Source organism: Engraulis encrasicolus, chromosome 20 (assembly GCF_034702125.1).
Source record: "Engraulis encrasicolus isolate BLACKSEA-1 chromosome 20, IST_EnEncr_1.0, whole genome shotgun sequence".
Taxonomy (NCBI): Eukaryota; Metazoa; Chordata; class Actinopteri; order Clupeiformes; family Engraulidae; genus Engraulis; species Engraulis encrasicolus.
Window position 1 is genome coordinate 34324040 of NC_085876.1, and position 12500 is coordinate 34336539.

At 40.3% G+C, this 12500-nt stretch overlaps 1 protein-coding gene across 1 annotated transcript in view; it reads left to right on the forward strand.

The window, feature by feature from the left end:
- myo1g (myosin IG) overlaps positions 1–12500 on the forward strand; it is a 130372-nt gene that overhangs the window by 11605 nt on the left and 106267 nt on the right. Inside the window, exons 3-7 of the mRNA XM_063185805.1 lie at positions 715–808; positions 2380–2545; positions 6356–6409; positions 7302–7400; positions 9651–9764. Of these exons, the coding sequence (XP_063041875.1) occupies positions 715–808; positions 2380–2545; positions 6356–6409; positions 7302–7400; positions 9651–9764 (527 nt within the window). The remainder of the gene's footprint in view (positions 1–714; positions 809–2379; positions 2546–6355; positions 6410–7301; positions 7401–9650; positions 9765–12500) is intronic.

Genomic DNA, 12500 nt, shown 5'->3' on the forward strand with positions numbered 1-12500 from the left:
CTAAGTCTAATGTAATAATATAATGCAATGAAACATGTTTGGACGGTGCATGTGGTCTGAGTTTCTTTCATTACTGTTGGTGGGGGGATATGGTACGCTGTATACTATGTGCAGTGCTTTTATGCAAAGTGAAATGACATGACAATTCTAGTAAAGGATTTTTCTTTCCACTGGTGTGGTGTTTCTCAACGGGGGCGTTACAGCCCCCCAGAGGGCATTGAGGAGCCCTAGGGGAGTGTTGAGAAGGATACAGTTGAGAGGGGGCGGTGCTTAGTTGTCATTTGGGGGCATTAGTCCATTTACTTTTTACTTTTTACATAGAGGGGCATTGGCAGACTTATGATGAGGACAAGGCAGTGTTGGGGGAACCACTGCACTGGTGGAACAACGATGCGGAAAGATACAATGAAGTTGCAATGCCCTGAGAATGCTAAATACTCATACATATTCATATTGGGTACCCTAGCCCTACCCTACCCTAGCTTTTGCTCTCTTATTTTATTGTTATGTCTGGATATTATTGCCGTTCTATTACATCTGCTGGAAAGTTATCTTAAAAGTTGTAAAATGTGGTAACAAATGAGTCTACAGCAGAAAAGCTGTCAGGCTCACAAAACGTAGAGACTGAGAAACTGAATTTGACCACATCAATGTTTGCTGTTTTTACACTCTACATTTACACTTCTTGAATAATGTTCTCTGTGATTCCTTTAGGTGAGAGTGGAGCCGGCAAGACAGAAGCAAGCAAATACATCATGCAGTACATAGCAGCCATCACCAATCCATCCCAGAGAGAGGAAGTGGAGAGGTCAGTTAGGGTTTCATTTCCTCCATACAGGAACAGAATGATGATATGATGACTGCACTGATATGCTGCTAATGGCTTACTGTATTTGCACACTCTCTGTCTCTGTCTCTGTCTCTGTCTCTGTCTCTCTCTCTCTCTCTCTCTCTCTCTCTCTCTCTCTCTCTCTCTCTCTCTCTCTCTCTCTCTCTCTCTCTCTCTCTCTCTCTCTCACTCACTCACTCACTCACTCACTCACTCACTCACTCACTCACTCACACACACACACACACACACACACACACACACACACACACACACACACACACACACACACACACACACACACACACACACACACACACACACACACACAAAGTATGAACTGACAAAATGTTTGCCCTTCCATGTGGAACCACAGGGTGTCAGACTTGGTCCTACAATTGTGTGGCAAGTACTCTCAGAACTTTCTTTTTTCAGTAACTTAATATAATGTGTTCCACAATGTATCGGATACCAGAAAGACCTAGAGCTGAACTCGCTTTGATTGATCCTTCTGGTTCTGGAGAAGTAAACTTTGCCATCACATCTCGCAGAGTTGTATAAAGTGGAAGTACTAATGTCATTACAACACTAGTGGTTCAACATGATATGGTTTCAACTTTCAATTTTGCAATATCATACCACTAGTGTTGTAATTACATCTGTAAGGGTACTTCTACTTCTACTTCATACAACTCTGCATCTCAGGCAGTATGTAGGTCTACATGTTTTATATGAAATGGGAAGCTCTCTGAGAAGAGGAGGCGCCTTTCGAAGGGAACTGAGTATTTTTACATTTCAATTTCTCATGAGATCGCTTTCTCCCACGCCACGTGACTAATAATACTTTGTTATAAGATTTGTGAAATCATGAACATATTATATGTAGATATTTTATAAAGTATGAACAAAATGTAGCTAATAATAAAAATAAACATTTGTTTATGTTTTGTTCATCATTAGTTAATTGATTTTTAAGTCTTTAATATAAAGTGTTACCAAACGTCCCCTTGGTGTCTCACTGCACGTAGGGCGTCCTGACTATAATGTTGCCATTGGCAGTCACATCTCACGCACATCCCTTTTAGCCAGACACAGCGTCAAAACATCAAGTTCAAGACAAAGCAAAGATGAACCGCACACCAATGAACTCTCTTTTTTTATTGTTGTGACGTTTCGGGCCACAAAGGGCCGTGTTGGCCCGAAGGTTCATGACAATAAAAATGGATTATATGGAACTCATCAGTGTGCATGTGGTTCCTCTTTGCCTTGTCTCTGATGCCATCATTGCCCTCTGATCTGTATCTCAGTTAGTGGGGAGCATTACCATAACATTATGGTAGGCCTAGCATACCATTAGGCTATGGCATTACGGTACCATAGTTCTTGACATCAGTCATCATACTTTATCTCTATCTCTCTCTATCCGTCTCTTCAGTTACTTCCAACAGAGTTGTCGTGGTATTGTTTGTTTTGTCTAGGTTGTGATCAATTTATTTGAACGTTGAGGGAATGTACATTGCTGTATTATGACTTTCTCTCCCGTCCATTAGTGTGAAAAACGTCCTCCTGAAGTCGAACTGCGTACTGGAAGCCTTCGGCAACGCCAAGACCAACCGCAACGACAACTCCAGTCGCTTCGGCAAGTACATGGACATCAACTTCAACTTCAACGGAGACCCCACAGGAGGACACATCAACAACTACCTGCTAGAGAAAGTGAGATGGTCATCAAAATGATTCTACTCTGTTCTGTGTTATTCTATTCTATTCTATTCTATTCTATTCTATTCTATTCTATTCTATTCTATCATGTCATATTCTATTCTATTCTATTCTATTCTGTTCTATTCTACTCTATTCTATTCTATTATATTCCATTCCATTCCATTCTATTCTATCCTATTTTTTTTTCAATTCTATTCTATTCTATTTTATTTTATTCTATTCTATTCCATCCCATTCCATTCTATTCTGTTCTACTCTATTCTATCCTATTCTTTTCTATTCAAATCTATTCAATTCTATTCTATTCTATTATTTTCTATTCTATTCTATTCTACTCTATTCTATCATATCCTATCTTAAAATATGGTTAAAGAGTTACAACAGGGTTTCCCAAACGGTGTTGTGTGCTACCTGCCATGAGGGGTGTGTGTGAGCTGACTTGAGCAATAGTGGATTAATGGCATTATGTATACAGTCTTTTGGGAACCGCTGAGTTACAAGGTCAATTTACTGACCATCTCGCTCATCTTTCCCAGAATGTCCTCCAGTCTCTCTGTCTCCTCCCCTTCATATGAAATTAAAATTTCAAAACGTCAATATAAGAAATGCTTAGATGTCATTACAAATTGGTACTTTGTTTGATTTTGAATCAGCACTTTAGTGTTTAGTAGAATTACTGTTACCAAAACACACACACACACACACACACACACACACACACACACACACACACACACACACACACACACACACACACACACACACACACACACACACACACACACACACACACACACACACACACACACACACACAAAGGCACACTAAGGGTTCACGTGGCATCTTTTTAAAGATCTCTGTTAGACTCCAAATATTACACACATAATTGGAGAAGGGTTAACAATTCAAACCCTTGTTTGAATTGTTCAAAACAGAGCTTACTCCAACCAATGTCCGTTCGCTAACAACATTCAATGCTTACTGCTGTAAGATTGGATGGAACCGGAAGTTGTCTTCCAAATGTGACCTCAATTTTCTGATGTAATGGGAACATGTGCAATGCACACACACACACAAATGCACGCACGCACACACACACACATACAGACACGCACACACACACACATACAGACACGCACGCACACACACACACACACACACACACACACACACACACACACACACACACACACACACACACACACACACACACACACACACACACACACACACACACACACAGAGCAGAGTGGATTTTACTGCATTGACTCTCCCGGGGTCAATGGCACTGTTTTATAAAAGTAGAAAAGTTATTTTTATATCCGGAAAACTTACTCTGCATGATTAGAGTGTTGAAGAGAAGTGTGACTCTGGGTCCTGGAATAAACAGGGGTGTGAAGTTCATCATCATTCGCATCATCCTTCTTCCTCTCTTCCTTTTCTCTCCTCTCCTCCTCTCCTCTCGCCTATCCTTCCTCTTCTCCTAATGTTTGAATTAGAGATGTACAGGATCCAAGATCCGGTTCCGGATCCGGCAGGATAATAGGGTTTTTCACAGGATCCGGATCCGGTTCCAGGATCCAGGATCCGGTAGCCGAGGCTTTTCAGTCAAAATAGTTTGAGCCAACGTGATAAAAAGGGCCCACATGTGTGAGTAGGCTATGTGTTTCAACCCTTTCGTAGGATCCGGTATCCGGTTCCGGATCCGGCAGGATCTTAAGCAGTGGATCCGGTATCCGGCAGGATCCTAAAAATCAGGATCCGGTTTATCTCTAGTTAGAATGATTCAAACAAAAGCTGTTTTGTCGTGTGAAGTTCATCATTCGCATCATCTTTCTTCCTCTCTTCCTCTCTTCCTCTCTTCCTTTTCTCTCCTCTCCTCCTCTCCTCTCGCCTATCCTTCCTCTTCTCCTAATGTGTTCATGATTCAATCTCTAAATAAGTGGCGCTGTTTTGTCGTGTGAAGTTCATCATTCGCATCATCTCCTTCCTCTCTTCCTCTCCTTTTCTCTCCTCTCGTCCTCTCCTCTCGCCTATCCTTCCTCTTCTCCTCACCCCATGTGTTAATGATTCAATCTCTAAGTAAGTGGCGTTGTTTTGACGTCACTGCTCTTCTGATTTTCATCTCTCTTTTGTGGAGAGCATGATGATTGGGTTAAGTTCTTCACATCGGTCAGCCTAATCTCGCGCCTTTATGTGTCACTGCTGTTACTTCCTTCAGAGTTTTTGTGGCGTTAACTGTCTGTGTCGTCTGATTTGTATGATAAACTTTTCAGAATGTTGTTGGAACTTACATTTCCATTTTCAGTTGATAAATAATGATAATAACAATAATCATAATTAGGGCTGTAACACTATTGGATTGAACCGAGAAATGATACTCAGAGTTACAATACTGTATCGTGATGTAAGGAGGCAATGTCGTGATATGCCCTTTTAAAATGTTGTTATCCTTTAGTCCCGAAAACAATGATATGATACAATGTCATTGTGCTTCCAAGCTTCAAATGAGATACATTTCAGAAATCTTGTATCGAACTGTAGATCAAAAATTGTGATGCGGACCGAATCATGGGTTGAGTGTATCGTTACAGCCCGATTGATAATCATAATCATAATGATCATAATGATAATCTCTTGCCTCGGTGTTAGTAATAACCATGGCCTACCTTATACCGTTCAAGCGATCAAGATGCTGAACACTCAACCCCATCCCCCACCACCATATCTGCGACTGAACATTCCACCTGCACTACTATACTTGTGACTGAACTTTCAACCTGCACTAACTCAAAACATGCACACACACACACACACACACACACACACACACACACACACACACACACACACACACACACACACACACACACACACACACACACACACAAGCACACTGCACTTTCTGCACTAAACCCAAACATACACACACTGACACACACACACACACACACACACACACACACACACACACACACACACACACACACACACACACACACACACACAGACACACGAACACACACACAAGACGCACACCGCACCTTCTACCTGCACTAAACACATACACACACATACACACAGACACACACACACACACACACACACACACACACACACACACTGCTGCTGGTGTACTTGACAGACCTTTTTTAATATTTATTTTCTTCAAAATGCTACTATTACCATGTCAGAACGCTATAAAGGACTTTTTTTTTAGGAAAAGCACAAAAGCACAACAAATACCTCTTAATGTATGTCCTCTACAAGTCTTCTGTTGTCCAGTCTTGCACTTTAAATGTCTGTATGAGCACTGTCTATGTCCATACTGTCTTAAGTCCATGTATAAGTACTGTCTATGTCTATACTGTCTATGTCCTTACCTAGATTAGTCTATGTCTGTATGGGAAAGCAAGAAATGTAATTTCAAATTCTTTGTATGACCAGTGCATGTAAAGAAATTGACAATAAAACCTACTTGACTTGACATGTGAAACCTGCATCCTGATCACTAACCCTGTTGTGTATTTGTGTCTTTGTCTGACCATTTGCCCTGTTCTGTATTTGTGTCTATGTCTGACCATTTGCCCTGTTCTGTATGTGTGTCTTTGTCTGACCATTTGCCCTGTTCTGTATTTGTGTCTATGTCTGACCAGTTGCCCTGTTCTGTATTTGTGTCTATGTCTGACCAGTTGCCCTGTTCTGTATTTGTGTCTATGTCTGACCAGTTGCCCTGTTCTGTATTTGTGTCTATGTCTGACCAGTTGCCCTGTTCTGTATTTGTGTCTATGTCTGTCTCAGTCAAGGGTGGTGCAGCAGCAAGGGGGAGAGAGAAACTTCCATTCCTTCTATCAGGTGAGTTAAGAGGAGTCTTAATGGCTCTGTGGCAAATGTCGTATGTCCCTACTATTGACATACAGTGTGATCAGGGAGGGCAACAGGAATGCACGAAAGGGTCAGTTGTCCCAGGCCCAGGGAGAGAGAGGGCTCTGAATTGGGTTGTCATTACATTGTACACAGTATGTATTGGGTGGGGGGGGCTTTCAGATGACTTTGTCCCGGTGTTCTGTCGATATGAGCTCCTTGTCAAGATGAGCTCCTTTTCATTACTGAGCATGCGCACCTCCATGCATTGATTTTTGCTGGCAATTGCCCATCAAGCTGAGCTACCAAACAGCTGATCTTAGTTTACATGCTCGATACCAACTGTAGCAAGCAACGCTATTACAAGTAGGTTTGCAGAACACGGAGACATCCGTGCCTCATAAGCTGGTGAGAGAGATGCTTTGCACTACTGCACTGAGTCGTTTTTCGGCCCGAAGTTGGGCCCGGTCAAAGCTGTCAGCATTCCTGGGTGAGACGATTCAACAGTATGGAAGTAATGCAGTGTCTGAGAGAGTCTATAATACAGTATATATAAATGAATAATTTTCATGTGTGAGCTGTGCTGAGTGATGTGATGTAACATACTATACATATACCTCCTGCCTTTCCTCTCACACTCAATTGATACACATTGACAGTCCATTTTCCAAGAGTTTACACTTTTAGCACTTTTGGTACAGTTGTACAAAGTAGGAGAAGATGTAGGCCAACTTGTACAGGTGTAATAACAACACTAGTATAATATTACGAAATTGAAGCCATGTAATATCCCAGTGTTGTAATTACATCTAGAAGTCTTTCTGCTTCTACTTTATACAACTCTGCTGTTGTCCTACCTGGTCTCGTCTCCTCCTGTCGTCAGCTGCTGCGTGGAGGAACCCCTGAGATGCTGAGCAGTCTGCATCTAAAGAAGGAGCCCGAGGCCTACGTCTACACCAGAGAGGGAGCCACCGTGGCCACTGTGAGTCGACTCGTCTTCATCGTCTTCTTCTTCTTCTTCTACTACTGCTTCTTCTTCTTCTACCGCTTCTTCTCCTTCTCCTTCTCCTTCTTCTTCTTCTTCTTCTTCTTCTTCTTCTGATTCTTCTTCTTCTTCTCCTCGTTTTCTTCTTCTTCTCCTCTTTTTCTTTTCACATTGCACAGATGCTTGACTTTGCATTAAATATGCATCAAGGTGAAAAACATAAATCATGATCACTGATCCTGCTGTGAACTGTTCTTATTTATTTTATGGGGGGCGGGGGGGCATTTTTGTCCTTTATAAGGATAGTGCAGTGAAGAGTTGTACAGGAAGTGAGTGGGGAGAGAGAGACGGGGAAGGCTCTGCAAAGGACCCGGGCTGGAAGCAAACCCGGATCAGCCACATAGCAGAGGAGTGCCCTACCGTTAGCGCCATGAACTGTTCTTATTACCTCCATGTTCATTACTCCGAGTCTGTGCTGAGGGCTGGTCTGAATGACGATGCAGCGTTTTCATCAGTCAGCTAGCTGTAAGCTAGGGAGCAGGGGGGGGGGACCTTTTTAATTCGAGGGCCACTTAAAATGTTATAAAGTCCTCCAAGGGCCTCACCATGAACACAAAAAAGGATTTCTCCCCTGCACTTTAAGCCTACAATATATTGAAGGTAGCCACTAATACCACAGACCCCATCTCTGCGGTAAACGGATGGCAGTCTGTCAAATGGGTTTTACCGGCACACTCACTCAGTGGAGCTATGTGTATTCAAGCGAACTTTACCTTGGCTGGCACGCTTGGTGGCAGGAACTCATACATTTACTCTGCACCTATATGTGCTTCCCCTTAAGAGTCAAAACTGAGATTAGAAATCTCCAGCTTGCTAGTCCTTGATTAAGTATTTGTTCCTCAGGCGGTTCCAATCCTCAGAAAGGTGTCTGTCTGGTTTACGCCCTATTTTGTGTTCGTTCATCTGTGCTGACAACACACTTAATGTTGATCCTGCTTGGGCTAAACTGTGTCACATTGTATTACTGTAAGGCAGTGGTCTCCAATTATTTTTTCCCCCATTGCCAAATTAAGTAGTGCAAATGAAACTGAGGGCGAAACAAATCGACAGATCGTAGGGCCACAGATAGCATACATACATGTTTTAGTTTGTTCCAACCTCATAGTGGGCCAAATGTTTGCCATGCCCGGGCCGGATCTGGCCCGCGGGCCGCCATTTGGAGACCACTGTATTAAGGCATAGTATATGTATATTCAAATGCACTGATGCACTTCAGGCTGAATGTCAGTTCTTATGTTAATTTTTCCCCTTCTCTCTTTGTAGGAAAAGACTGTAAGTTGTGCATGGTTTTTTTAATTCACAAAATCACATTATAATGCATGCTGACAACATAAATTGTGTATGGTACTGGTTCATATGTAATATAACCACACTGTTTGCGCACCCATTTTATGCTGAGCATGTCAGCAAAGATATACTAATGACATAGTTACAGTTTATGACTATTCCAGCTGAATGATTCCAGTTCTTAATGGTTTTTTTTTGTTTCTTTGGTTGTTGTTTTTTCTTCTGTTTTTAGGTAATCATTGTAAGTTGTGCATGGGTTTTTAATTGTTTTCAAAAACCTAACAATGTTCAACGTTGAAAATGCATGCTAATAAACATTCTAACCCTTTAAATTGAACACCTTATTTTAAGCAATGAGTTGACCAATGACATAAGGAAGAAAAATCCGCACTCACAAACTGCGTCTCATTATTTATTTATATTACTACCATGTCCGAAAAGCAATCACCACGCACTGATGAAGGCTTGTTAGCCGAAACGCGTTTGCTTTTTGGACATGGTGGTAATATAAATAAATAATGAGACGCAGTTTGTGAGTGCGGATTTTTCTTCCTTAAGTTGACGCTTTTTATCTCGCACCCAAAGACTTTCGTTTTTCCAAGAAGTTGAGCGCATCCTCTGCCAATACTTGACCAATGACATATTTACACAAGCCTGCATGACGAATCGAAAATCGCATGTGTGTTTATCTCTTGCACTAGCAACCTTGGCTCTTCCTGTTAGCGCTACGGCTAATGTGATATTAGTATCTGATTTCACAAGCCTCTACTAAAGCACTTCGTCAAGGCAGGTTTTTTGCAACGAATTTAGACATGCACTTCCTGAACCTTTCTCTCTCTCTCTCTCTCTCTCTCTCTCTCTCTCTCTCTCTCTCTCTCTCTCTCTCTCTCTCTCTAAAAGGGCTCCAATGATGGTGGATGTCATAAAGCTGTGCTAAGTGCTCTCAAAGTGATCGGCTTCACTCAAGAGGAGATCTCGTCCATCTACAAGATCATTGCCACGATTCTGCTGCTGGTGCGACTTCTGTTTTTTATTATTATTATTTTTTTGGGTAGCACTATAGTTTATGGTTCACGTGTTAGCCTCTAACACAGGCCTAATTCTACAGTAAAGTGTTATCATTACGGCTTTTTTGGTAGCAGGTTTTTTTTACTTGTCAACAGGGAAGTGGGCTGCTGCCATACCATAAGCTATAATAGAAGTAGTTCATGTGAATGATCATATCATTACCCTGTTACAAGGAAGTAGTTAACCGATGTAAGCATTCGCACGAGAAGACATCTGTGAACGAATGGCCATTTTGAAGACAACATGAAGCTCATGTAGGGTGGCAAAGCCATTTCAGTAATTTATTTCACAGGCTGCTTTCATCCAGCTACAAGTATGCGGAATCACTTTTGAAGAAGCATAATTTTCACATTGAAAAGCCAATAGTGTTGCTTTAGATGAAACCTAATGTGTCATCACAAATCACTACTTATCATCTCAGTGAAACCCGAAGTTTTTCTTCAGAGTGCACCAGAGTTATACACTAAAATATAAAAGTGGGCTTTTAAACTCTACAGTAACAGGATCACTAACTGATCCTACAGAATATTCAACGCTAAATTTGATATACCATTTTGGATAGGACAGTGAAGAGGGACAGGAAATGAGTGTGGAGAGAGATAGGGTAGGGATGGGAAATGACCCAAGCTGTATTTTCGAACCTGGGTCCCCATGGGCATGCCACTATTTTGGGGCTTAATACAGTTAAAATCGTTGGCTGGGGTTTATATAGGTGGGTAGATGACGGATAGGCAGCAAAAAACATTTTTTTTCACAAAACATTGTTTATGAGGGAAAAAAGTATATGTCTACGTAGTGCAGCAATTAATCTTTCAAAAAATCCAAGTGGTCACAATGTTGGTCTATTCATTGATTATTTATTTACGTTGATAAAGCAATTTGCTGAAAATATGTCCTTTGGTGTGACGTTAAGAAATAAATATATTAAGTAATGTAGAAATGGCTTGATGGAGTTTTATGAACATTGTTACACTCTTCATATTTATTGCAATTTTTTAAAGTCTTAATTTAATGAGAAATTACCATTTAAGTATTTTTTTCCCATTGGATGTGAGATTATTAGAAACCTTCGAGGAAAAACAGGGATATCTTTCTTTCAAATGTTCAAAATTGCCCGAATTTATACTAACTTTTCAGGGACGATAATTTGTTCTTCCCTAATGCAATATTCAGTGTTTATCAAACATATTGTTTAGCTCAAACAAATATTTGAGCGTTTAAAACATGTCACACCGTAGGACATTCATGTCACGCTAAAGGACAGAAATGCAAAACTGAGCCAGAAACAAATATATCAACATGATTATTTTGTCTTTTGATCATAATATAATGTTGTAGTCAATATGGACCTACACTTTACACTTATAAGTCTTTAAATCGTCGATTATCAGCCTATCGTAACTCTTAATGACAGCCATGCGGTCATTGAATGTAACCTGCAGAGCTCATAAGACTCATACTGAAGTGTGACCTTGGCATGACCATCACACTTTTGTAGGTATGCTATGACTGTCACACCATTGAACCTGTAGTGTGTAGTGGCCAGTGCCTGTTTGGTATCTCAACCTGGACAGCACATTTACGCTGTATATTGAGCTCTCCACGGCATACTGTATTCATCTATACTCCTCTATATACTCTCTCACTGATCTTTCCTTCACTGTTACCATTATATTTTATGGTTTCAAAGCACCATTAATGACATTTTATATCATTTGACAGTATCTAAAATCAACAGCAAATATTCATCAACAATGCATCAAAGTATCAATTCCAAAGGCCAATAAAGGAATAAGTAATTTGAATACACAATATTTATCTAGAAACAAAAAAAATATGTACTACCAGTTGTTTTAAAAGCAATTTCTCAAATATCTAGTCCATTGGTGTGACCTGTTTGTCCTTTGGTGTGATACTCCAAAGTGTCACACCATAGGACTTTTACCATCAGACCATAGGACTTTTACCATCACACCATAGGACTTGTGGGCTTTTGAGTTAATTTAAAGCCATGTCGTTGCCAACTGAAATACAATTTCACCTTTAGTAAGATGCATTTTCATACATCTACATAAGAAAAAAATATGAAAAATATACACTATTGTCAAAATGTATTTTATGGCTGTCACACCAAAGGACTACAAAACTAATACATCTTGTGGTAGCAAAACATAATTGATTGACTGAAGAACTCTGAGAGAAAAATCTAAAATCCACCCTTGCCATTGGCTTCTTAAGGGTCTAAAGTCACAATTTATGTACCACTGGAGCTTCAACAATAGATAATTATCCACAGAATTAACCAAAAATATGATGTCACACCACAGGACATTGTTTTCTGCGACAAAGTTTCATAAGTCCATACGGTCTCAGAAAAACAGGAAAAAAATTAAGCATTGCCACTTGCTAAAATAGACACCTTGAAAAACATGCCAGGGTTGTTTAGACAAATGACTGAGCTTTGATTATTTATTTAAAAATGTTTTAATATGGAGAACCAGGCTTGCCTCAGTCACACCATAGGACAAATGTGACATTTGACTCAAAATTAAGTATAACTTACTTATTTAAGCTCTGGATTTATTACACATTACTTTTTCACAACAACAACATTAGTTTAATCATTTAAAGCATTGACAATTTTGAAAGCATGAATTTACTTAATTTTAAGAGCCTGCGACA